At 41.2% G+C, this 26,318-nt stretch overlaps 10 protein-coding genes across 10 annotated transcripts; 8 read left to right on the top strand and 2 right to left on the bottom strand.

The window, feature by feature from the left end:
- Positions 1-5,078: 5,078 nt before the first annotated feature.
- Positions 5,079-8,241, top strand: POL5 (DNA-directed DNA polymerase; the record flags this gene model as incomplete). The annotated part of the gene is made up of 6 exons (XM_064823946.1): positions 5,079-5,402; positions 5,456-5,539; positions 5,624-5,708; positions 5,774-5,907; positions 5,972-7,391; positions 7,463-8,241. 6 exons carry the CDS (start codon positions 5,079-5,081, stop codon positions 8,239-8,241), a joined length of 2,826 nt encoding a protein of 941 aa, XP_064688771.1.
- A 482-nt stretch (positions 8,242-8,723) lies between these two features.
- Positions 8,724-9,534, top strand: ATC70_004643 (uncharacterized protein; the record flags this gene model as incomplete). The annotated part of the gene is made up of 3 exons (XM_064823945.1): positions 8,724-8,800; positions 8,936-9,034; positions 9,105-9,534. 3 exons carry the CDS (start codon positions 8,724-8,726, stop codon positions 9,532-9,534), a joined length of 606 nt encoding a protein of 201 aa, XP_064688770.1.
- A 175-nt stretch (positions 9,535-9,709) lies between these two features.
- Positions 9,710-10,547, bottom strand: ATC70_004642 (uncharacterized protein; the record flags this gene model as incomplete). Its single annotated transcript, XM_064823944.1, has 6 exons — positions 9,710-9,834; positions 9,894-10,056; positions 10,109-10,165; positions 10,218-10,263; positions 10,313-10,434; positions 10,488-10,547. 6 exons carry the CDS (start codon positions 10,545-10,547, stop codon positions 9,710-9,712), a joined length of 573 nt encoding a protein of 190 aa, XP_064688769.1.
- A 508-nt stretch (positions 10,548-11,055) lies between these two features.
- Positions 11,056-13,277, top strand: ATC70_004641 (uncharacterized protein; the record flags this gene model as incomplete). Its single annotated transcript, XM_064823943.1, has 9 exons — positions 11,056-11,146; positions 11,200-11,347; positions 11,411-11,498; positions 11,549-11,751; positions 11,817-12,082; positions 12,147-12,371; positions 12,428-12,750; positions 12,814-12,913; positions 12,967-13,277. 9 exons carry the CDS (start codon positions 11,056-11,058, stop codon positions 13,275-13,277), a joined length of 1,755 nt encoding a protein of 584 aa, XP_064688768.1.
- Positions 13,278-13,394: 117 nt separating this feature from the next.
- On the top strand, positions 13,395-15,035 carry ATC70_004640 (uncharacterized protein; the record flags this gene model as incomplete). Its single annotated transcript, XM_064823942.1, has 7 exons — positions 13,395-13,446; positions 13,503-13,657; positions 13,715-13,757; positions 13,814-13,872; positions 13,936-14,070; positions 14,123-14,946; positions 15,020-15,035. The coding sequence occupies 7 exons, from the start codon at positions 13,395-13,397 to the stop codon at positions 15,033-15,035; spliced, it is 1,284 nt and encodes a 427-aa protein (XP_064688767.1).
- A 2,993-nt stretch (positions 15,036-18,028) lies between these two features.
- On the top strand, positions 18,029-19,489 carry MAM3_2 (cell agglutination protein Mam3; the record flags this gene model as incomplete). The annotated part of the gene is made up of 4 exons (XM_064823941.1): positions 18,029-18,122; positions 18,178-18,318; positions 18,380-18,416; positions 18,490-19,489. 4 exons carry the CDS (start codon positions 18,029-18,031, stop codon positions 19,487-19,489), a joined length of 1,272 nt encoding a protein of 423 aa, XP_064688766.1.
- A 317-nt stretch (positions 19,490-19,806) lies between these two features.
- MAM3_1 (cell agglutination protein Mam3) lies at positions 19,807-20,089 on the top strand (the record flags this gene model as incomplete). Its single annotated transcript, XM_064823940.1, has 2 exons — positions 19,807-19,874; positions 19,948-20,089. The coding sequence occupies 2 exons, from the start codon at positions 19,807-19,809 to the stop codon at positions 20,087-20,089; spliced, it is 210 nt and encodes a 69-aa protein (XP_064688765.1).
- A 498-nt stretch (positions 20,090-20,587) lies between these two features.
- MRPL10 (YmL10) lies at positions 20,588-21,619 on the top strand (the record flags this gene model as incomplete). The annotated part of the gene is made up of 4 exons (XM_064823939.1): positions 20,588-20,885; positions 20,937-21,126; positions 21,192-21,483; positions 21,545-21,619. 4 exons carry the CDS (start codon positions 20,588-20,590, stop codon positions 21,617-21,619), a joined length of 855 nt encoding a protein of 284 aa, XP_064688764.1.
- A 617-nt stretch (positions 21,620-22,236) lies between these two features.
- On the top strand, positions 22,237-24,862 carry SHM2 (Serine hydroxymethyltransferase, cytosolic; the record flags this gene model as incomplete). The annotated part of the gene is made up of 7 exons (XM_064823938.1): positions 22,237-23,333; positions 23,388-23,488; positions 23,550-23,582; positions 23,670-23,790; positions 23,848-24,334; positions 24,393-24,458; positions 24,533-24,862. 7 exons carry the CDS (start codon positions 22,237-22,239, stop codon positions 24,860-24,862), a joined length of 2,235 nt encoding a protein of 744 aa, XP_064688763.1.
- Positions 24,863-25,196: 334 nt separating this feature from the next.
- ATC70_004635 (uncharacterized protein) lies at positions 25,197-26,295 on the bottom strand (the record flags this gene model as incomplete). Its single annotated transcript, XM_064823937.1, has 4 exons — positions 25,197-25,535; positions 25,602-25,922; positions 25,990-26,014; positions 26,081-26,295. 4 exons carry the CDS (start codon positions 26,293-26,295, stop codon positions 25,197-25,199), a joined length of 900 nt encoding a protein of 299 aa, XP_064688762.1.
- Positions 26,296-26,318: the final 23 nt, after the last annotated feature.

The raw sequence follows: 26,318 nt of genomic DNA, 5'->3' as shown, positions 1-26,318 counted from the left end.
ACATTCATTACTGAATTGACCCATTGGTTATCTTTAAATTGCGAATCATCTTCCAGACATCAATGTGAAATATCTCTTCTACAAAAAGACACGAAACAAACAGCCCAGTTCAGTATTGTTAGACTTGGAGGCTACTAATCTATGAATTACAAGTGATTACGAGCGTAAGAACGATGGATGCAATATTGGGAAATGTTATATTCGATGATATCTTGTTGCTTCATTATTGTGGTTTGGCAAAGGCTTTAAGCTACGCTGTGTATTTTACCAAGAACGGGGAGCAGCTTTTTTCGCGCCCTATGTAGCGGTAGATGCTAAAAAGGACTTCTTGTCAGGAAGATTATAAGCCCATTTTGAGGGGTTGCTAAACATATAAAGGGAATATCATCAATCGCTCTATTGGTTGTTGTTAAATAATCAAGTGAGGAAAGTGCAAATTAAACCAACCAAAAAATCGCAAGAACTATTCTATCAAAAATCAGCCTGATAACATCTGCCAAAACACTTGAAATTGGTATCATTAGATTCTCCTTTAAATTCTACCCTAAGCTTTATTTAGCTGGAAAGCAATGTTATTATCAGAATCGCATGATATTAAGGCTGAAAGATTTCAGAAATCCATGAATCCTCATTTTGAGCATTATGGAGGCGGGGCTATTGATAGTTTAGAATACCGCTTTTTTTTTAGTGTGTGGCTCAATTCGAATGTAAAATTTGCTACCCTTGTCAAATATACCCTCTTAATTACATGTAACGGATTAATAGGTAAGGTGTTGGCGAACCTTGTGGTGAAAAACGCTAATTCCTATCTTGCTTTGCTGCCTTGTAGTAAGCTATCAAACTCTGGTACTTACTTTGCGGTACATTGATAACAGTAACGTCTTTCAGCCTCAGCCTTTTATTAGCATTTTTTTCTTTTTTCCTTTTTTCGTTTTTATATATATATTATACCTTGCAAGCTTTCTACTCATGAAATAACGCTACCTTTGTAAATAGAATTGAAGTAAGTATAATTGACAGCTGCGCAATAGACGTAAGATACAATGTTAACGCGTTTTATACTGTGGTTATACTTGGGATAACTCTACTAGGGATCTATTTCTGATCTTTTGCTGTGCACAGGCTGCACACTTGGTGGTGGCTGCTTTGATGGTATATCATTGCTTCGGTGGTTTTTCTCTGGTGTTTGGTTATCCTGCGGTCTGTTGTCTTTGATGTATGCTGGTTCTCTGGTCTATCTTTGGTCGTGATTCTGTGGTAAGACGTGGTAAGTATCTTTTTTTTTCTTGTGGTCGCAATGATATAAAACTTCTTTGAACGTTTGTACTATTGCTTCCTTTCCCGCGATAATGCATTCCTGCTGTTTGCTTTATTGCCTTTTCTTTCTTTTTTGTTGGCTGTGATATGATCAGCTCAACAAATACTACTTGCAATGTTGTTGCTTCGTATTTACGAACAACAAGCATGACACACTGCTATATAATTGTATTACTCTTATGGTACTTTGTTATGTAACCGTGGATTGTTGTTTGTGTTGCCTCTGTCGCTTCACATAAAAACAACATTGGTTTTCATGTTGTATTACACACTTATACTGCTGCTACCGTTGCTCCTGCAATTGTGCGCGTTTGTGTTGTTTTACATCATTAGACTGTTATCATGCACATCGCTCATGTATATATTTTTGTTGCAATAACAAGAATATAATAACGTGAACATTTTTAATGTTTTATTCATAACATACTTTCCTTTAGCTCACTTCGTGTGAGCATTCTTTTTTTCTTTTGCCTACATATACTACTGTACTCCTATAGTAATTATTATGTTCGCTTCTTTTATTAATATGTTTCTTTTGAAGCATACCTTTTTTACGTTGTGTGGATGTGCCTATCCCTGAAGCTCAACAAGACTTTATCCGAGGCTAGGAGGTAGATAGGCCGCCTCCACTTGGTTATCGCTACTTACTTTAGTGATGATTGGGAGTCTCAACGCCAGAATCTAAAGCTAGGTGGTGTAAGTAAGACATGCTCTAGCATCTGGGGGAAGTTTGATGATAGTAACAGCTATATTGCTATATAGCGGAGCTTAAAATTTTGCCTCACATCAGAACAGGGGGAAACCCTCGCAAATTTTTTTTAGGTCAGCGGAGTTTTCAAGCAATCTGATTGGCTCAGAGGTTGAAGTAGCGAAGGGTTACAACTAGTTGATTTCCTATTGATCTGTCAATTAATATCATGATTTCGTGTTTGTAATAAAAGGGTATCCAAATAGATGCAATTTAAGTTCTTCTTTATTCAAAAGTAAAATAAGGTGCAATCGTTTGGTCTAACATGCTGTAAACAGTTTGATATGAAAATTGCCTTTTAAATTTATTATTATGTGGGGAAAGTTATATAGTAGAAACTACTTCAGCAGCAGACAATCTTTTACAATGTTTTTACAATATATAGTAGTATGTTTTGGCCATCTCGTCACCGAGCAATCGTTTTTACTGTTGAAAGCTAAAGTACACCGGTTTCTGTTTCAAGGATAGTGCTTTTTCTTCAACTGGGAATACATAGGGCAGTATTAAAGTTATACAGTAATTCCATAACTTATCTGCAGAAAAAATTGACTGCTGTATGAGTCAAATGAATCTATTAGACAGCTAATAGCTTTTGCGACAGATGGTCTTTCAAGGCCCCAAGGGAATCTGTCAAGTCCTTACTGGCGCCATTTCGAGCCCTTCAAGGTGTTCTCTGGCCCTCTCTTGATGGTAAAACTGCTTCTTCTGTCTCTCAGTGGCTGGTGGAATGGTAAGTTCTCCATCAAGAAGTTGCTTTCAAAGTCGTCCGTATCACTGATATATCAATATTGCAAGGTGGTTCTCTCACGGTTGTTTATTCTACAGTGTCTGTGGTTATTCTGTTGGGCCATATGAAGCTCTATCAAGGCTCTTGTTGATGCTACTCATTCAAGAAGCCATCTCAAGGCCATCAGCATGTTCCCTATAGTCTATGATGTACCGCATTCTCATGTATATTCTTATATATGGTATGGCTCGGGTGCTCTAATAAATACTCCAAGCTCTTTTTTTTTTGCTTATTGCTATCTCATAGAATTACCATTTTGCGCGCTCTCTTTGACTCTATGGGTGCTAGAATATGTCTCTGTTCTCTTGGCCTATAATTGTTCTTACTCATAGAGGTAATGATGCTTCTATCTTACTTTAATTGTTTATTCATTTTGTTGTAGTAAAAGTTTGTTTACTAGATGTTCATTGGTCTATTATTGAATGGTGTCTGGCATCTGCATTTCTCACACGAGCTTTTTTTTCTGTTATCACTCCAGTGCAGGTTTTTTTAACCAATGGTGCCCCATGGTCCTATATATGATGTATTTTTGGGTCGATACTTTGTGTCTCTACTGCCTTGCTGTATCTTCCATCCAGTTTTTCCCCTGCTATCACCCTTCAGTGTAGGGTTTTTAAACTAGTGGCGTCCTTTTTTGTTTCGTTGTCTTCTTAGGTCTCTGTTGCTCTGCAGGTCTCCAAGATCAATACTTTTAGCATTTATCAGTCGGTTACTTTGCATCTTTCTTCATGCTACTTTTGCATGTAACAAAGGGAAGCAGGTTACCGTATGACTCTATGGATTTCTATGCTGTCAGTATGTCCTTGTTATTGGCGTATGGTCGGTTTCCTGGTGTCGCTTTCTGAGAATCTGTAAATCTTAGGGTTTATATGGTCCTCAAGCGGCTAGGCACCCTTAAGAATATAGGATCATTGCATCAATCCCACGTTTCTGCAAATGGCTTGTGGAGAGATATTCAAGTACGTAATTATTAGCTTGTCATTGACTAAAGTTTACTAAGTTTCTCTCTCTCTCTTTTATATCAAACCAATCTTCTCTGTATTTGTCTGTCTGGCTTTTCAATATCAACTATTCTTTCATTTTCTTTCACGAATTTAAATTGCATTTTTACGAAATTGAAGTAAATAAACTGTACATAAGGTGCTAATCGACAAGAGTTCCAAAGATCAGAGACATCTAAAGCACTAACTCAGACCATCCATAGCAATTGCCTTTTATGAGTTTCCCATTGTGTTGTATCTTTGCATTTCATTACTTGTGATGTATACTAGAATGTTTGATTTATACCAAAGTGATATTACTATGCCATTGATTTTAAACCGCCATCACCAGGTATCACAATGAAAATATAAAAGAGTCTTTCCAATAGTTTAGTTTGATAACAGAGTCTAATTCTCATCTGTATAGACGAAGACTTGGTGCAATGTTTACTAAAAAACGACGTGCTCAGCCCTTGACCGCAAGGAATCATCACGCTAGTCATATTTATGCTTTTTATGCTCCTTTGAACAAAAGATACTACGGCAACTACAGTTGATTGCACCACCCGTATCTTGAATAGAGATCAACAATAGAGCTAACGGGCGTGCGAGAGACGAAGTACTGGCCAGACGCTCTACACTGAAAATCACATGTGCTTCATTTCTGAAAGCATAAATGTATGAGCAGGTTTCTGTAGATAGCTTCTTTCTTTTGCATACATGCTTACAAGTGGAAAAAGGCAAAAGAAATTGTGTCTCTACAGGTTTGCTTGTTTGGAAAGACACGACCAAATGCCAGTGTCATTATTATACTTTTTTTTTTTGCGCTACCCACAGCACTTTAGTGATGTAATTGCTTACAAAGGTGGATAATGAGACATCTTTAAACGATTGACCTTCTGTTTTTCATATCCCAGAGTTGCATACTACCGTGATATCACCATCCCACTTACACAAAAAGGTAGGCGTTTCTATATTAGGCTTGTTGTTTTGTTTGTATCACTTTACTTTCTCTCTTGGTCTTACAGAAACGGGCATAACTACTCTATGTATTCCGAGCAACAAAGAGAGAGGAGGTAACAATATTAAGAAAGAAAGCAAGCTACAAACACCAATCCCAATTTGTCAACTTGCATACAATCATCTTTTCATATAAAGGTCAATGATTCATGGCATATCCCTTTTTTTTCTTTCTTTCTGTTTTGCTTTCTTCAATTTTATTATCCCATTCATCTCACCGGCTACAATGACTGCAACTTTAATTCAACCTGTCAGTAGTAACAACAATATCACGAATGAGAATCAAGTGCTGACTCTGCTGGAGGGAGGAGAATCATCATCGTCGTCGTCATCTATCAAAAACGATGATGGCAAACTATTGACACAAACGCCACCAAACGATAATTTGCAGGAACAGCAAGAGATTTTAAATTACTTGAAACCCTCTCCTGTTTCATCATACAATGCCAGAAAGGTACCACGATTGGGCCCATTTCTGCTGTTGAAGACACTGGGTGTTGGTGAATTTGGCAAAGTAAAGCTGGGCAGACACATGGAAACAGGTCAAATTGTAGGTGCATGCTTTCCTGACGGTGTGCATATACTTATGGCCGATGTGAATAGGTGGCTGTCAAACTAGTGAAAAAGCAAAACATCGATTCCTCCTCTCAGCTGGAAAAGATTCGAATGGAAATTGATATCCTCAAGGTAAGATAAGAATATTCTCATGAACGAAGCGAATAAACAAATAACAAACAAAATCATCACATTATTTTTGAACGCGCAACATAGACACTGAACCACCCATACATTGTCAAACTATTGAGTGTCAATGAGACTAACGCAAATATTGGCATGGTATTGGAATATGCACAAGGTAACAAGTACTATTAACAGCCACTGTTCTCCAATTGACAAATGAGCTGTGCATGGATTGGATAGGGGGCGAATTGTTTGAGTACATCTTTAGACAGAGATATCTAAAGGAACAAGAAGCATGTCGACTTTTTTCTCAATTGATTAGCAGTGTCCACTACATGCATCAAAAGAACATTGTGCACCGTGATCTCAAACTGGTATGTGTACTAAATACAATCGTATGACAACTTGATATTAAAAAAAGGAGGTTCTTCACTATAGGAAAACATCTTGCTAGATCGTCATGGAAACCTTATAGTCACTGATTTTGGTTTCGCTAACCAGTTCACTCCAAAGACGGGTGATTTGATGTCTACCTCGTGTGGATCTCCTGTGTATGCAGCTCCTGAACTTGTCATGACAGGAAGATTGTATGCTGGCACTGGTGTGGATATCTGGTCATGTGGCATTATCTTGTATGCGATGCTTTGTGGCTACCTGCCATTTGATGACGATGCAAAGAACCCCAATGGAGAGAATATTGGCAGACTGTACCGTTATATCATGGCACATCGGCCTAAATACCCGCCCTATCTCTCTGACCACGCAAAAGATATCATTGGCAAGATGCTTATTCCTGATCCAAGTGAACGATGCAAGATTCAGGACATCATGGCACATCCTTGGCTTGAGAATTACAAGGGCCAAATCTCTAAATCAGTGCAAGAGTTGGAAAAGGAAGCTCAAATCAAGAAGCAAATGCTGCTGACAGGCATCCAATCGTCGACAAACCTCAATATACTAGCTGATGGAGAACACTACGACTCGAACGAAGACTGCTGCAACAACAGCGATCACGATTCGTGCTCCACTTCCTCTTCTGTATCCTCATCGTACTCGTACACCAACTCATACAGTAACACAAAAGACGCCCGAGCCGACGATGTTGTGTTGGAATCAGAACAAACTGACGATTACAGCGAACGTGCTATTGTCAATGAGCCTATCCAGCATACATCTAAAGCAGCATCCTCGCCTACAACCCCCGTTCCACTGCCATTATCATTGGATGAAAAAAAAGAGTTGCGCCATGACAGCGTGTCTACAGATGCAGCCTCGCATGCCAGCTGCAGCGAAAAGATAGCACCTGAAAAAGAGGAGGTCACAAAGCCAACAAACATGCCAGCCGCTCTTGAAACCCAGCACCAAGGTTACAGCAAAGCATTGTTCAAGGTTTCTGAGCACTCGCATGAGAAGAAGGCTGCTTCTGCTGCAGAAGCAAACAACAAATCCACTTTATCCAAAGACTTAGATGCAAAGCAAAAGAAGAGACACACTATCGACGCTGCAGTGACAAGCGCTTTGATGCAACAACAACAACAAAAGCCAGATCAACGTCCTTCACCACCACGACAAAATATATCGTTGAGAGCCAAACTGTTTTCTGGTGTCAAGCGTCGCACTACAAGCAGCCCAAGCACTGCCACTTTGTCACCAGCGGTAACGGCAAACGGTCAGAAGCCCACTCGAAAAAACAGACATTCATGGCAGCACCTGATGCAATCCCACTCCACCAAAGACCTTCCATTGACTCCAGCTCCATCAACAGCAAGCAATGCGCCTCGTCCTCTCATAGTCGAGCATTCCAAGAGCGAGAGATTAATCTCATGGCTGAAAAAGACAAAATCATTGCAACACAAGAGTAAGTTTAGTGATAACAGCACCTACTCCTGTTTTTTCATCTCAAATGATAATTAATTCCATATATTACAGCTCGGCTTTTAGAGCCCAAAGTGGTAGCTACTACTGCCACTAAGACAAGTAGCACATCGAATAGTAACAGTAGCGCCTATTCCTCATCGAGAGAAGCCGTTATACCCGAAGAAGATGCCACGATACCCATTGCACGACCCAATTCATCATTGGCTCCCATACGCTCAACGTCAACTACAGTCTCTCGAACACCAACGATACTATCTCAGGTCAATAAAAGCGCAGCACCCTCTCAGCAACCACAACAACAGAATGAAATCGATCACATATCAATAGCGTCTGAATTAAGAGTGCACACAGGTAGTATGAACCACTCTGCACTGACGTCTAAACCTCCTATGGAGGTGTTACTCGAGGTCAACAAGATTCTTCTCATTCTGGGTATCCAAGTCGAGAATATAGGGGGCTACAAATTACGTTGTACACGTCGATCCATCCATTATTCTGACGACTCGCATCAAAACGAAGTCAGCAATATTCTGAACCATCTGTCCACCAAGAATGATGTGTCTACCATGATCACAGAGCCCATTTATGGACATCCCAGCATTGACAGAGGAGAGGAAATACAGTTCTTGGTAGAGATATGTCGCTTTGAGAATCTGTCGGGCCTCTTTAGTGTGGATATCCAGCATTTGGCTACTATGCAAGTTGGAAACTTGGCAGGCTATCAGTTTATAGGACAAAAGCTGCTTGGTTTGTTGCAGAATAGCAATATTATTCGTAATACCAATTTTAGTCTAATGTCGAAACAGAATGGTGAGAGCGAGAATCACTAATGTCAGCATGTAAATCATCGAAATAAAGCATACGTTACCCTTAATTCAAGTAAATGCCATGTAGCAGATGCAAAAGCTCATCCACGTGTGCTCCAAGAGCTACATTGAGACAACAGCGAGCATCCAACAAACATCTCCGCTTTCAAACCTAAAGAGAAATAACCCTCTTCACGATGTGGCTTGTAAGAAACATGGTAGCGAAAGTGATTTCAATCCATATTGCATAGGAACCCAAGTTGATAGCAGAGACTCTGTAGTCATGTATGAATATTAGACCATGAATAAATGATGACTCAGTCGAAAGCCAAAGACTTGCTTGTGATGTCTCGCAATGATACATACCAGCAACAGTGAATCAAGACTAATGGGATATCTTTTCCATAGACCGTCATACATGATTGGGCTAAATTAACCATAAAATTTTTTGCTGAAAAATCTCTTGCAGATTTTCCTCCTTTTGCACCTAAATTCATCTTTTAACTATGTCTGTTACTTTGGAACTCCCTTTGGCTCTTCACATCCTCGAAGCTCACCTCGCTGAGAACAAGTATATTGCCTCGTAAGTGTTATATTCCTCTTAAAATGGGCTCTTTTGCTATCGAGAGAGGACGTTTGTGCTCGATGGAAATAAAGCGTCCATGTCCCATTTCTTGTAGGGTGGCTTAGTTGATTGACCCTTCTGTATGATATATAGTGATAAGGCTACTGAGGCCGATGCTGCTGTTGCCAAGGCTTTGGGTGCTGCCCCCGCTGCCGAATTCACCAACGTCAACAAGTGGTACACTGAAGTCAAGTAAGTTTGGTGATTTTAGAAGAGGATCCGCATGGTGGGATTAACCAAAAACGCGTTATCATCTGAATAGGCCCTCTGAAGCTGCTGCCCCCGCTGAAGCTGCTGCTGAGGATGAGGATGATATCGACCTCTTTGGTTCCGATGACGAGGAAGTTGATGAGGAAGCCGAGAAGATCAAGGCTCAACGTATTGCTGAATATAACGCCAAGAAGGCCAACAAGCCCAAGACCATTGCTAAGACCACCGTCACTCTTGAAGTTAAGCCTTGGGATGATGAGACCAACATGGAGGAATTGACCGCTGCTGTCAGAGCTATTGCCATGGACGGTCTCCTCTGGGGTGGTTCTCAACTCGTTGCCATTGGTTACGGTATCAAGAAGCTTCAAATCAACTGTGTTGTTGAGGATGATAAGGTCATGATGGATGATTTGTGTGATGCTATCACTGATTTGGAAGATTATGTTCAATCCGTTGATGTTGCTGCTATGCAAAAGATCTAAGTTTCTCCAATCCCTCCTTACCACCATCATTACCTTTGACATGCTGAATGTTGAATGAGAAAATAAAGAAAAAAGATACAGCAGATCTATGAAATAGACTGCAATTTTGTTCAATCATCATTGAAATGCTACATGTTTGTCGAGGAAAAAGGCTTTATTCCACTCAAGAGTGCTCTTAATCCAAGTCCTTCAATACATCCTGCCTCTCCTTGTACAATGCTTCAGCCCATGCCTTGACAGTGGGATGCTGGAACTTGCCCTTTGTTGAATCAAAAAATCCTTGCAGCTTTTTCTTGTCGGCTGCCATATTGCTATTAGTTGGTTGACAAATCCCTAGCTTTTAGTAGCGTAAGTCTTACATTTTTCATATTCCAATGCTTGCACAATCATCTCAAACTTGTCCAAATCCTTCACAAATAGCGCTTCTGGCGTCTTGGCGTCTTCATATTCATGCCATAAATCGACAATTTCGTTGGCAGTGTCTGTGTTGCCTAGAGATTCCTTGAAGCCATCCATAGCGGTCTGATGTTTATATGAGCATTTGAGTGCTTCCTTGCGATGGCCAATGCTATACCTTTTCTAAACGAAACTTTTCCTCTTTACTGACGCCTGCATGTGGAGTAATGTCGCCCTAGGTAGGTTGTATGAATAGTGAGGCCATGATTTCTATTTCTACAACTTACCACGACAGCTTCAGCGAGATCATGTACAATGGCCATCTTGATACATCTAAAGAGCGGATTAGCTGAGATCCACACTTGGACGACAAATAGCTTGCCTTTCTCTGTTGAGGGAAGGGTCGTTGACAAGCATTGCCATGATACCCATACGATGCATATGGTCTGAAATAGACTCTGCGCCCTTGATGCCATTGTCTAGCCATCCAGTGCGTTTTGTTCTCTATCGTTTGGCTCAATACATGCAACAGAGCTACCTAGAGACGGACTCATTACCTTTAAATTCTCAATGACATGCAGGAATTTGATTACGTTGGCAGGGTTTGATTGTGCCATCTTTGTAAATACGGAAAAGAAAAGTTTTTGACATGAAATCCAGCAAGATTGCATTCTGTTCCTTTTGCCGCTTGTGTGATCGGTATTGTTCAACCAAACTGGAAGCGATTTCCAACATCCACAGAGGTTTTCTTGGCCAAGCTATGGTATTCTATCAAGCTATGGCGCGTGTGAGTCTATAAGCTTGTTGGCATCCTGCCGCTGTCATTCAGCTCAAGAAACTGCAGCAGACTACTGTGTACCATGGTGATTTTCACCTTTCTAAAGTATCACGCCATTGTTGCTGCCTGCCCAAATCCACATGCGTGTGTTCACTAGAGTATGCTTGCTTATGCCTGGCAAAGGTACTTACTTTGGCAACATAACTGGTTTGTGATGCAATCGCTTTCCAACGGACAACTGCATTATTTTCTAGCATTTCTCTGTTTCACATTGTCCCGGATGTTGAATAAAAACCTCGTAATGAAGATTTTCCTTGCCTTTTTTCCCCTCTTCTCATTCCAGTAAAATGCCACCCAAGACATCACGAAAGAAGCCCTTCAGTGGCAAGCAAAAGAAGCAGCAATTACAGCAGAAGCATGCTAAAAAAATGGAAAAAGGTAGCTTTACATTCGCATGATGGCAACCCGACGTCGTATTCACGTTAGTATAGCTACCTTGGTCGACCCAACTTCATTTGACTATTTGAACAGAGGCCCTCGAGAGACAGTGCCTTCTCTGGACAAACACTTTGTAATGCCTGCAAGCAAAGGCATGAGCACAGCTGATTTCTCGCAAAAGAACGTGAGCCAGGATAAAAAGTAAGATATTGACAGCACTAACAAAAAAAAAAAAATGCTTAAAACTCTAATGATGCTTGACAGGTTGGTGTCCGTATTTGAGCGATTATCTCACCAAGAGATTGAAAGTGAAAAACTAAAGAGTATGCAGCCATTGAAGCGACTGCCCAAGGTAAGTGATCATTGATTCAGCCAGTAACATACGACTGAACACAGAATTAGGAATGTATGGAGATCAAGAGTGATGAATTCAGCGAGTATATTGAGTTTCCTAAGCGGCCTGTGTGGGATTACGACATGACCAAAGAGGAGGTGGAGAAGCAAGAGGCCGAGAGTTTTGAGCACTGGGTGAGAGCGGTGGAAGAGACATACGGTGGCGATCAATTGAGTTGGTTTGAGCGCAATCTGGAAGTGTGGCGTCAACTGTGAGCACGTTTTACATTGTTGATGGTTCTGAAGTATACTAAATGCTGCTTACACTAATCTCTAGGTGGAGAGTGCTCGAGATCAGTGATGTCATTCTCATTGTCATGGACATCAGAAATCCTCTGTTGCACTTTCCTCGCTCCTTGTACAAGTACATTACGCACAAGCTCAAGAGAAAAATCATTGGCATCTTCAACAAGGTGGACTTGGTGTCTGAATTTACCGTGTTTGCATGGACAAAGTACTTTGAAGAAGAATTTCCCAATTTGCGTATTGCCACATTCAGCTGCTATCCCAGAGACCCCAATTTGATTGACGATACAGCCACATGTAAAGTAGCGTATGCTGACAGAGAGACGCCTCAGACACGTTGTACTGATTGTTTTGCATTTAGACTCTCTCAAAAACCAACTCAAGAAGCCTAGAAAACGATACTACTATGCACAAGGCGTACGAAATATATTGTCTGTATGTCGTGACACTGTCAACAAGCCAGGTGTTCATGTAGACTGGAAATCCATCATTGCTCAATACAACGAAGATAATCCAGATTTGAATACAAATGACGATGATAGTGATAATGACGACGATAGTGACACAGGCAGCATGGATGGTTTAGGTAACTTATGGATAAATGTTGCTGCAGAAGCATAGTGTTGATTCGCTATTGCATAGACGATGAGTTTAGCCACATTTTGGAAGTGACAGGCCGAGAAATTAATCCTCACAAAGACTATCTTACGCTTGGACTTGTAGGACATCCCAATGTCGGTAAAAGTAGCTTGATCAACAGTATCATGCGAAGAACAGTTGTGAGCGCAAGTCGTACGCCAGGTCATACAAAGCACTTTCAAACCATTCATATTGCAAGCAACGTTCGGCTTTGTGATTCGCCTGGTCTTGTATTTCCTGCATTGATTCCAAGAGCACTGCAGATCTTGTCGGGCATGTATCCCATTGCTCAGGTACAAGAACCCTATAGTGCTATTCGATATCTGGTAAGTACCTCAGATCAGATCCAGCCCACAGCCACGACTCACATTGTTGTATTGACATTGTAGGCAGAGCACATTCCACTAGAAAAGGTATTGGCTGTGACGCCCCCTGAAGACTGGGATAAAGCGCAAGAGTATCAATGGACTGCATGGTCTATATGTGAAGGTGAGTTTAGTAATAATGGCACACATAACCTTGAATGCTGACACTGCCTGTAGAGTTTGCTGAGCAGAGAGGATTTCATACAGCCAAAGCAGCCAGACCAGATGTCTATAGAGCAGCTAATACCATATTGAGACTGACTGCAGATGGAAGGATCCTGCTTTCGTTCAAACCACCTGGATTCTTTACCAGCAGCAAGTACGAAAAGTTGCGAGTAATTGAAGCTGATCTTCGAGCTGAGCAAGCGTCGGATGATTGCGAAGACGATTCTCAAGATGAATATGATCCAGGCAATACTTACAAAGGCAGGGAGAATCTCTTGATTTCCAAAGGTGGATTCAGTGCTCTTTTATCTGATTCTGAATAAAGACTGACTCTCAATGGCATTGTATCACAATGGACCATCTCTCTTTTATTGACATCATCTTTTTCCCGTTTTCTTTACCTTTTTCCTTTTTCTCTTACATTTTGTTGATACGAAACGATGGGATTCTTTACTGAAGACATACAAAAGACGTCTGTCTCGTTATATATTGGTAAACACAGTCTGCAAATGCCATTTTTTGATGCAACATGTTAAACATTTACACAGAGAGACTCTCCAATCTGGAGGAGGTCGACTGGTATCTGCTGCAGCAGTTGACCGAGTCTATTCAAATGCAAGCGAATGGACCGAGAGAAGCTGTCGAGACCGTTCGAAAGAAGCTCAAACACGGTGGCACTCAACAAAAATTGAGAGTCTTGGAGGTAAGCAGCTCGAAATCTGGATTTGAATCAGGCGTATTCACCGTGCTGTATGCTTAGATCCTTAAATTGCTCATGGAAAACTCAAATCAACAATTTCACAGTAAGTTGAAATGACTGGAGGGAGATGGCAATGGCATGATTGCTGACAGGGGATAGGACAATTTCTGGCAAATGAAAAGATGAGAGAAAGGTTCGAGCTGATGTTGACCTCCCCGGTATGAATGAAACCTTTGCTTTTGAGATGTCTGTGCTGATTGATTGTACACACACAACAATAGGCTGAAAACGCTGCAGTTAAAAAGGAACTTGTTTCACTTTTAGGTGCTTGGGCAGTCAAGTATAAGAGCGAGCCAGGAATGAAGGCCATTCAAGACTTGTTCGAGATGGGAAGAGGTGGTGGACGTCGTGTGGTTGTAAGTGTACTGTGAAAACTGAGATTCTCACATGCTAAAATTCGTATCTTAGACCCGACCAAGAGCGAATACAGACACAATGGACAGACATCCTCATATACAATCACCCTCTACACCAACTTCGAGACACATGGACACACCCACTTCACCTCGTCGTCGCTCACCTTCGCCCATTAGAGAGGAAAAACGTAGATCGTTACCTCCAGCCATGCCCTCCAAACCTGCTCAATCAGTAGAGCGATCACCACCACCAAAGAACAAATCCAAACCTCGCAGCCAAAGCTCTGCAGCCACTACAAGCCGGCCCTCTCCAGCATCAGGCAGTGCGGGCCCTACAAGAGTATTCAACTTTGAGAAGGCCAAGCCTAAAATTCTGGAGGAAATTGCACTGGGAAACAGCAACGCCAACAACCTCGTCAACGCACTGAAATTGATCAACACATCTGAAGATAGATGGGAAATCGATTTACAACACGACAAGCGTTTGCAAGGATTCCATGACAAGTGCGAGGAGTCCAAAAAGAGAATTGTTCGATACGCTAGATTGGTGGAAGATGAGGACTGGATTGGCACTTTGTTAGCTACCAACGAGGGGTTGTTAAAGGCGTTGGAAATGTACGACATTATGCTCGCTGGTGAAATTCCTGCTGCTTGGTCGCAGGCTCAGCAAAATCAACAGCAGTTACGTCTGGCATATCAGCAATCAGAAGCACCACCAAAGCAAATTCGCGCACCTCCTCCACCTCCTCTACCTCAGACATTACAAATCGAAGATTCCTTTTCCAATATGCAATTGACTAGACGTGAGCAGGAACCTGAGGAAGAGCTGGACCCTTTTGCTGATCCCGTTACCCCTATTGAAGATGAAAATCGAAGGTAAGATGAACTAGGCTTTTTTTGATCAGGGTGTAGTATAAATTAAACTAACCCCCTCACTCAATCCCTATAGAGGCTATTTATATTAATTCATTCAAATCAGTCATCCGCATTCATTACTCACTTTAATAAACTATAGTATGTATTAATCCCACACAAGGATGAAAAATGTCCCGTGCACTGCAGATAAAGGTGGCGTTGAATGTATAATTGCAACTTGATATATGCACATGTTTTTGCTTTAGTTCGTAAATGTCTTTCTACCAAGAATTGTATATGAGGAGGTGATCATATTTTTAATACATTGATTATGGCATTGTGGAGGAGCCCTGGAAGTTCAGTGAGCTCAGAAACAATCATGAATAGTGGCTAATAAGATAGAGTGCAATGCAATTGTTGCTTTATACATAAAGCAATACTACCGGTCGCTGAGCGTTGTAGTGCTTCCATTCGTTTATGGAATATGGCTATCTACGCAGGAAAGCGACCAACATGAGCGTATGCTACCTTTTTGTTTGTCCAGCTCAAAATCACGGGTTCATCAGCTATACCTTAAGTTCGTGGTGAACATCATGGATTCAATCTTGGCAATGCTCATTTCCTTTACGGTTCAGTAGCAGCCAACGCTATTTCATCGGAATATTGTATCATTGTTTGAATATTCTACAATACAAGGTTTTTAGCGTCTCACCATCAATGAAGAGTCTCCTATAGCAGTGATTTGGCTCTTCTGAGAGACTTCATATTTCTATATATGGAAACAATTTGTATAGAGGCCGAAAGTATACTTGTTTTGCCTCTTATTACTACTCGACAATATGCAAAATAGAGCGAAATTTGAATGCATTCGAGCAGTGATTTCTCGCGTTCAAGGCAGTTTTAGATCGTCAGAATAGCACCAAGCAGTTGCTCTCATCTGGCAGTTACTTTCTGACACGTTTGCTCAACTTTTTTGGGAATCAAAAAAAACATGGCCAAAATTCGACCAAAAAGCATAAGGTACTCCTCGTGGTTTTCATCGAAAACCAAACGATCGCGTTTTTTACCTTGATAACGAGGACTTTTACTATGGTATATATTAATTCAAAATGCTTCTCTCGATCCAAAGCAACTACTGAAGTCATCTTTGTAGAACTTTAATATGTAAAATTTCTACATTTTCGTCAAAGACGTCGATTCATATTTTCAAACTTTGCTCAATAAACTCAACCAAAACACCTTTTTTTTTAAGTAACATCGTATGCGTCTCGAAAAACACTACAAAAATGCATTAGAAAGTATGGGATGATCACTACAGTTTATATAGTCGAACATCGCAAAATAGGTCAAATCATGTCCAGAATGTTCAAAAATCAGCAAATCGGGAACAAACATGAACAACGGGATTTTAATTGATTTTGGCTGATGAGGTGCAACTGCATGAAGGCAATCGATGTTTGTGAAGCTTGTAGGCAGGGGATAACGAATTATAAAGTACTATTATAACGTGTCAATATTGTTAATAGAGCTACTTGATTTGGGTTTCCATAGGCATATTCGCTAGCTTGATATTTTATTGAGAATTGAAAGGTGCCTATCTCAAAATCGTCGCATAATCGTTGTTATCATTGATACATGTGTACATCGAGGCATTATTGCTTAATTTTATGAAATACTACGACTTCAAATGTAGAGAAAGTCGCTGAACCTTGACAGGATCTTGTTGGTCCCTGGCAGTCTCGCGTCTCTACAGAAACCTTACGTTGAATTGCTATGCCACATTACGTACTCAATCTTACGACACAGTTCTTGAAGATGCGCTCATCTATTAAAGTTTGATACGATGACTCTTCATTTCATCAAGTCTAAGCTAACAGCGCAATAACTGATAGTTATACACACTTTGATTGTACTGCCAACATTCTTTCCAAAGAATTAATGCACATTCCCAGAGCCTTGCATCTAGTAGCAGCCATAGAATCAATTTGATGATAAAAGCTGACCAAGACACCCTCTCTTGCGAACCAGTTGCTGTTTGATAGTCTGTAAAATGTCTTGATTTGGCGAGCATTTGAATGAATTCAGTGCGATTTCTCTCCATGTTTATGTATATTCTTCAAAGATGTGGCTGTACGTCATATCGTAGAATGACAAGCAAATTATAGACCACAATTTGGAACCAAAATACTGGTCTCGCGATTTACGGGCTCAGATTTAAGATAAAGGGATACCATGAACCGCGACCGACAGTGTTGTTGAGTATGCATTAGCCGTAAGCAGCCACGGCGATGAAGTTTAGCACTGAGCATACCGCAATTCAAACAGAAGTCTAGAGACAAAGCAATGCAACTTGACATGGAATATTGCAATGATTGGCAAGAATAGACATAAAAGTAGAGGCCGACTATGGCTGATAACAGCACATCTATGAAGGCTTCCAAAGTTGTTGTCAATGCCTCTTCTTGTCCAAGACACGCAGTATACGATACTATCGACATCCCGAGGCTCAATTGACATTATTTTTGTTCTCAATATAGAACATGACAAGAATTATACTTATCCACATCGCACAGACATACGTTATTCCCAACATTACAACATTTCTTAATCACTCAGCCAATTGCCAAAAGTACCAGAAGCTGTAAATGCTCACCACGTTACACGAGATCAATGGGTTTTCAAGAGGAGAGTATTGAAGATCCCTTTTATCCAAAAATGAAATGTGATGATTTCTTTTTTGCAATCAAGATTTCATGCCGATATATAATAAAGGGCACAACTGGAATGTGCATTAGCAAGATGTACTATCAGGCAGCATGCCGTCGTATCACCTTGTCTGGTTATTTATAAGTGAAAGGGATTAGGCTCGGCCATGTGCCCACAAGTGTGTGTGTGTGTGTGTGTGTGTGTGTGTGTGTCAAAATCCACTTTCACTTTGGATCAATTTGATACCCGCTTTTGGATAATTTTCTATTTTTATATCACATACGCGAAATAAAAGAGTCAACATCTTTTTATATTGTTTTGCTTCTTTTTCTTCTTTTTCTCTTTTTTCCTCTTTTAACAGCCAAAACCAACCCTCACATTTCACAACGATAGATCAATGGATCTTGACTCAAACAAAGATACACCCATTAAAAGTTGGTGGAAGAAGGTCACACACAATTCGAACAATAAGCCAATCTCACAGAAGCAAGGTTCGTTATTTTGCTAATTAATTCCAGTAAATTACATGTTGATTGTTCAAATTAGACGATCAAATCTTTGGGGTTCCATTGCAAGACAGCCTGAAATGTGCCCGAGCTGCTATCGCCTATGTTGACAATGATGTGCAATATGTTGGATTTATACCGGTGATTGTCGCTAAATGTGGTTCATTTCTCAAAGACCAAGGTAAATAAAACTACCCAATGTTGCAATGAAAAAATCTCACGCACTCTCTACCCAAAATCAGGCTTATACACTGAGGGCGTGTTTCGGATGAGTGGCAGGTATGTGTATCTGGGTGTGCGTTGATATAAATAGCGAATCATTCAGCTGATGGCATTGTGTGTAAAATGGCAGTGCAAAGAGAATTGGTCAGCTACAGCAGATCTTTAATACAGCACCAGACTACGGCAGACAGCTCGATTGGAAGGGATTCTCGGTCCATGACGCAGCCAATGTGTTAAGAAGATTCCTCAACTATTTACCAGAGCCTGTTATCGTTCATCAGTTATATCAGCCTTTTCGAGATGTTGTCACTTGCACCACGCCATCCACAGAAGATGAGAAAGTAGTGCAATTTCAAAACTTGATTGAGCAGCTACCAGAGCATCACCAATATCTTTTATTTTATCTATTGGATTTACTATCATTGTTCAGCCAAAATGTGCAGATCACAAAGATGGATACCTTCAACTTGGCTTCTGTATTCACTCCTGGCATTTTACTGAATCCAGAGCATGCGCTAAATCCTACTCAATACAAGACTTCGCAGAAAGTAGTTCAATTCTTGGTGGAGCATCAGCATTGCTTTAAAATGCCTCGTTCATCATGGTTCACTGTACTTAATCAACAGCAAAAAGAAGCAGATGAAGCAGCAGCAGCAGCAGCAGCAGCAGCAGTAGCAGTAGCAGCCAATACAACACCTACCATAGCAGCGACAGTGTCAAATGAGGATCCTGCCGTCCCGAGCAATGCTAACCAAGATATCAATAAATCATCATCTACACCAACCAGTTCATCTATCCAATCACCTACCCCACCACCAACGCAGCGCCATAACAGCCAACCCATTCGTTACAACACAACTAATACTTTCCATACGCCTATTTCTAATACTACCACCACCAATCATCCATATCATACGCATCAACATCAAAAATCTGCAGGTTTATCAGACCCATTGACCTCATCTCCCACAGCCACAAGACCATCATCTGTACTCGTATCTCAACAAAAGGAATCCAGAGTGAAGCGTGCAAAGACAATGCCCTCAAGAAGATCAAGATATGGTCCAAATGATCCATTACAAGTAGTTCAATTAAACAAATCTGTTATTGAAACAGGCCATAATAAATAATTTTCGTAATTCAGGGAAACCATGGATTGATTTTTCATCAAATCAAGCTACTAAAACTCACAGGATGAGCCATTACTACCATTATTGAATCGAGAAGTGCATCTCTCTACCTATGAAAGGATTCCGAATTCATCATCCAATGGACCCAAGCTAGTATCATAGACCTTTCCATTCGCCTCAACTGATGTCATCAAGGGTAGGGTGGGGCGCTGTGATAAGATTCAAATGGTCAGTTTCAAATCCGAAAAAGGGCCCTGATATCGACATTTCTTTATTATTCTTACCTCTTTGTCTCTTGTATTAATCTCTTATTAAAAATGCCTGTTGCTAGAATTGTCACTTCCCCTCACTTCTCTATCCTCTCACCCGAGAAGCTTATCAAGATGTAAGGAATTGAATTGCATATTTGATCAGTTCATGTTGATTTAATTTGTTTGTCATTTTTTGCACGCACACAGTGCTCCTAACCTTGCCACCTGGGGTGTTGGTGCTGGTTCTGCTGTCCTTCTTTTGGGCTCTGATGTTCCCTTGTTGAAGAAGGATATTTTGAGCAAGATCCCCGTTGTTGGTAGCTACTGGGCTGTTCCTTCTGACGAGTAGATTATAGACGTATACACTATTGTACACACACATACAAAACCCAATGACAACCACCAAAATAAATCAAGAAATACGCTAATTTACACATATACGTCTAACATGAAAAGGCGGGCAAGTGCAGGAGCAGGGGCAGGATGTACAAAAAGAAAGTTTCGTTCTGTTATTGTTTGTGCAATTACACATTCATACATTACATACAGTGTGTCTCCTATATTGCGAAACATAGGTAATTGATTTTCTTTGTATCCCTTTTGACATGGGGCAGAAGGGGGGGGGGGAGAGAGAGAGAGAGAGAGAGAGAGAAGAAACTCCTTGAACATCTCTCGTAAATGTGCGCGCATGTTTTCTTATATACAGTGCAATGCTGCTGCTGCCGGTGCTCCCTTCTAGACCTTGAGTTCTATATACAAGTGCAATATAGACCCCTTGAAATCATCAATATATAAATACATTGATGTTTTTGCAAGAAATGAAAAAGAACATCTTTCTTTATACACCATGTTGGTTTCCTACATTTCAGCAGGTCTTTTAGCCATCTCTTCTGCATTGACAGTTCAAGCACGCTACATTGATTACAATGTTGCTTCTACTGCGGAATTGTTTCGTCGTGATGATGCATCTGGCTGCAGAGATATGAACACCAACTTTGCAGAAACCACTGACGGTTGGGTGTTACAGCAAGGATCTACTGAAGAGACCTACGATATTACACCCGAAGGTCTCGAAATGAAGATTTTGAAACCTAAAGAGTACGAGTCATCCTATGAAGCTGCTGTCGACAATAACACACCCAACAGTAGGTAGTTCTACAAGATGCGACTGCACCGTCTAACATTGAATTCTACAGAGTTAAGATACAACAGGTATGAAGGTAAAGGCTTCACTTTCAATGCAACAACTTACATGCAATACGGTAAATTCTCGGCCACTGTCAAGTCTGCAATGGTGCCTGGTGCTGTCACTGCTGTCATCTTGATTGCTGATAATGGCGATGAAATTGATTTTGAATTATTAGCTGGTCCAGCACAGCAAATTACGTATGTATAGCTCAAAGACCATCTCATTGACATCTTTGCTAACCCAATTTTTGCATGATATACAGGAGCAACTACTTTTATGGTCCTCACATCGTCTATGGCGAGAATGGAAAAGTCATTGATGCTCCCAGCGGCAATGTCTATGATCGGTTTTACAAGTATTCTATTGAGTGGTCTCCTGAGAAGATTGTTTGGAAGATTGACGATCAAGAGATCCGTACAGTGACATTGGCAGAAACTGACCCCCATGACGGCAGTGAGCCAGCATACCCTACACACGCTGCACGAGTTCAAATTGGTCTTTGGGATGGTAGTGGTGCCAGTGGCACAGCTGAATGGGCTAGAGGACCGATCGATGTAAGTAGAACGTTGAGTATGTTGCGCGAATGATTGGCTTAACAGGTTTTCTGTTTGATAGTGGAGCAAACAAGATGGACCGGTTACAGCATACATCAAGAACGTTGTTATTGAGTGCGATCCTCAGCACAACTAAATACCTATGGTACGCACCAGACATACATACAGCCTCTTTTCCACACATATCATTTGATTTTCAATACTTTTATCTTTCGTATTCAATCACATAACCTTTGACATTTCTATCAGCAACATTTACATCCAATCATTAATAAAGAAAACGAGATATTTGGCGGGTGAATCCTCCACTCCCTCATGATTTTTTTTTTGTCTCCCTTACTTCACGATGAGAATCGTGGTCTTTAGTCTAATGCAGATCATACACCATAGGATTATTATTGCGCTTCTCCTTGATACCTCAATTCGGGATCTAACCCATCATAATACAAAAAGAGAGAGCGAGATGTGCTTATGTGCTTATGTGCGTATGTGTGTGTGTGTGTGTGTGTGTGTGTGTGTGTGTGTGCGTGTGCCTGAAGAATGCAAGTTTACACTGTTCATCGGAAAATTACAAAAGCGTGTTGATGGAATCAGCAATACAACATTATTTCAAAATTAACACTTTATGAGTGACGCTGAAGACACTGAATATATGAGAAGAATGAATGCTTTTATGCTCGGTGTTATTGCGAATAAGAGTAACTATTTTCCCTATTTGCATATTTCTCTTTCACTTTTCTCTCTCTCTTCAACATGTATCAAAGATCACACAGTGCCACAGACGTTCGTTTGGGTTGGTCAGATTCCCTCAAAAAGTTCAAGTCTCAGCGCTACGTCAAGCGCATTGCCCCTTTTCGGTCCATCTCGGATAGCAAGCAGACGTATCTAGGCCCTCAGAAGAACACTTTAACAAAACCAAGCTACCTGAATGCCAACATCATTCAAAAGGCTCTGTTGCAGATGGTGCAACGCCATAAAAGCTCAAAGCAGGTAGCAGCAGCAGTCCAGCAAAAGAATCAGGAAGAATCAGGTAGCAATACTCCTGAATTGTCTATCAACGAACAAGAGCACAGTGCTGTACTTTCCGCTCCTTCTCTAGACTCCTCCATCTCTTCTTACAATGACAGCGAGCATTCATTTGACATGGACCACATTGTGCAAGAGCTGCTGGACAATGACAATACGAGTTTTTACTGCCCAAGCAAACAAGACGAGTATGACGAAGAAGAAGAAAACATTGTAGACAGAGCCGTAGCGATGCTCAACAGCCAGGGAAAAAGTTCAACGTGCCCAAACTTGACAAGTATAGCAAACAGCTCGGACATGGGATACCAGCATGATGATGAGGAGGAGGTTGATGAACAAGAAGAGCAACAGAGATCCTTGCCTCCTTTGCCTACCAAAGAAGAATCAGAGCTCGCCATCAGCAACAATAGCATCGAGTTGTGTAGCAAAACAAGTATGCTGAAACGACAGGCCACCATCAAGATGGCACGTGCAGCTTCAAGGGGACAAATTCATCTCAAACGTGCTGCTACTTGGTTAGGCCAGAAGATGCTGCTTGCCTCTCCTCAAATGCAAAATTTTGGTCTGCTAGTGTCTCAAAAGTACCATTCAGTTACTAATTTTGGAGGCAATGCCATGTTGCGATTGAATAGCACCAGCCATTTCGACACCTTCCCGCCTGCGCTGTCCATGAGCGCTTCTTCCGCCTACACCAGTGCCTACAGTCTATCCAGCAGTGTTGATCAAGAACAGCAGCTACAGATGCAGCCGCAAAAGGCTAGAAAATTGGGATTTTCAGAGCAAGTGATCTATGGTACAGACGCTGATCATTTTGCGTATCTGAGGTAAACTTGTCTTTATCTAAAGTGTGCCTGACTGAATGCTGATCCATTTATCAGAAATCAATTGGACAAGAAACACTCACCTTCCACTAAACACACTGCCAGTGCCATGAACAAGCGCACCTTTGTTGCGCCAAAGAGAATCATGTATTGCCGAGGTTTGTACATCCATGCACATGCATTAACTAGTAGCCACTGTACTTAACTAGCTGTTTATAGTCATGCAGATCATAAATCTTGCTTCCACTCGTGGTGAGTTTTCTACATTGTAAACAAGTTTAAGCTCCTTGAATTTATATTGACATTCTTCTCCTTGACGCCTTGTTATGGTGGTTCTAGATTGCGATTATGAGTTGCACGTTCAACTAAACCATGTGACAATGGCGTCCAAACGTGGCGTATTGCGTAAAGTAGATAAACATGCCAGTGCTGATAGACCTTATGATGAAGCCCTCGTATTGTGAGTAGATGTTGCCATGGTGAGAGCATAGTCTTGGAAACTAATCTTCATATACAGCCAAGTGGAAGAACCATTCTCACTCAATTTTGTCGTTGCAGCTCGCCATACCAACACTGTGTTCCGTGAAGGATTAGCCAAGATAGGCATTTGGCCACTCCAATCAACTGCCACAGACTCAGCAGCTTCTTCAAAGCAGAAAGCATTGCCACAACTACCCATTGCTGGCTACACTTGCCTCAACTTTGAAAACAAGATGGACATCTTGGATCAAGGAATATCTCGATTTAGGTTGAACAAGCCTGTGGATAAATCATCGAACCGTTGGTTGAACCTCGAGTTACTCATAGACATCAAAGTGGAGGAAGTATTGCCTGCTGTTGTTCATCGTTTCCCATGGTCTTACACTACAAATCAATGTCCTTCCTCTTCTTACGAAAGCATTGACGAAAAAATTATCTCGGATCCCAGAGAGTTACTCGTGTCTCAAAAGCACTGTCAAGAGGGGGACTACTTAACGATTTATACCAGAGGAATGGCACATCCTGTAAGTTTCTTTAGTTACTATTCAGGTACACAACTTGTTCTCACACAGTACACTATAGACTTGGAAACGTTATTGGGTTGTTATGGAGAAAGATCAATTGGTTTTGCATGATTTCACATTCAAGGTATAACTAGACATAGCAGATGATAAAACTGACTGTATTTACAATTGCCTCACGTAAACTCTTAATATCTCTAGGACACAAAGCAACCGTTGAGCATTATCTCGCTGAGTGCGTTGCTATCTGTAGGCAAACCAAGTATAGACGACTGTGAAAATGTCGGCATTGCCAGAAAGACTGGTATCATGCTGCAGTTCAACAGAGCAAGCGCAGTATTATCAGAGCCTGTTCGACTTGAGAGCGATGAGGGCTTGGAAGGGAAAGCGTATGTATATGGTGATAGCGAGCAGAATACGGTTCACTGGCGCAGAGCGTTGAGTGCATACGTTTCGTCAGACGAGGCATCAAGTAAAGTAGAGACGCATCAGCATAGCCAAGGTGGTGTTGATTTGCGCTTCTTGTGGTGATACTGTAGCTTCATCCTAAATACCCCTTATTTTTGGTGCACTTGATAGCATTCTCAAATAAATAAGATGCAAATCTCAAACGTGGAATATGAGCAATGTCTAGAATGCAGTTCATGGGCTACACAAAAGCAACTCATTCCAGTTTCCGGGGATATGTGTGATTCATAGGACACCCACAAAACAAATGTATCATCCTCAAAAGATCCTCAATGCCATACTTTTTTTCCATTTCCTGGGCAAAACTATGCCTTGGCACATGGGTTCGACACTTGTCAAATTTTATTTCGCATGACACAAATAGGCCAAACTAAATGTACGCACAAGCCTTCGCTATTTACAATCGAACCTCCTCCATCAACTCTTCATCTTCCTCATCATCATCGCTTTCATCGTGAGTAACATCGTTGAGTGCGTTTTGTCTCTCGGCAGCTGACAGTCGTTCCTTGTACTCTGGCTTCAGCTGATAATTACCGGCATATGGGCCTCGCTTGTTTAGAATGCAAATTTCAGATAATACCTCCTTCAAGTATGAGTTTGGCTGCTTCGTATGCTCAACAATACCCTTAAAAGACCAATAAGGGAATTTGTCGAATGCAGAAAACAGTAAATCCATGAGCTCGTTTCTGGGCATACGTGTTGCTTTCTCTTTGTCGGTTTTTGGCTTTTTGGTAGTCTACAGAGTATGTTAGTTTGATCTGCATGTTCATTATCAAGCAGGCTGAAGGGGAGAGGTATTTACAATGAAATCTGAGAAATCGCTGTTGGGCATGCTGTTGCCTGCACCAGGCACAAATACAGGTTGGTTGTTTTGACCGAGTACTTGAACAGACCTCTGAGGAGTGCCTGCTTCTAGCACACGCTTTCTCATGATGTTTCGATAAGTGTTGAATTGTGAAGGTGTCGCACTGCATTCGTGATGAACTGTTCCAGAAATCGCTTTTCCACCGTTCTGATCCTCTGAAAAGACAAACTTGTTGTGTACTTCTCCAGGTGTGATATGTATGCTGTATTCCTTGGGAAGGTTAGGTGTTGTCTCGTCTTCTGGAAGAACAAGTGCAATCTAAACAGAGATAGCATCAGTGAGGTTTTGCTCCATTGCGTAGTGTGTATCGTAATGAAATAGTTACATTTGCTGTCTTGCCAGGTGGTGGTCTATACAATACATCATTAGACTTCAAGCTACGGACTTGTTCACTAGAGGCTGATTGAGCAACTTACTTGTTGTATATACGAATGCTTCCCAGATTGACATTATCTTCATCAATAGATCTCCACTTTTCGGCTAGAAACTTGGGCACTTTTACAAGCCAAACTTTGGTGTTTACATCATCTAGTTTGAGATCCTCGGCGTCGTCTTCGTCAATAACGCCGTCAAGACTTCCAGGATCGTCTTCGAAAAGAGCATCGACGTCTTTATGTTCAGACATTTGCATGGAGATGAGTGTGAAGAGAGGAG

The sequence above is a fragment of the Mucor velutinosus genome (genome assembly GCF_035048745.1).
Source record: "Mucor velutinosus strain NIH1002 chromosome Unknown tig00001540, whole genome shotgun sequence".
Lineage (NCBI taxonomy): Eukaryota > Fungi > Mucoromycota > Mucoromycetes > Mucorales > Mucoraceae > Mucor > Mucor velutinosus.
Note: the sequence above shows the minus strand (reverse complement) of the source record. Positions and strands in the feature narration are given on the sequence as shown.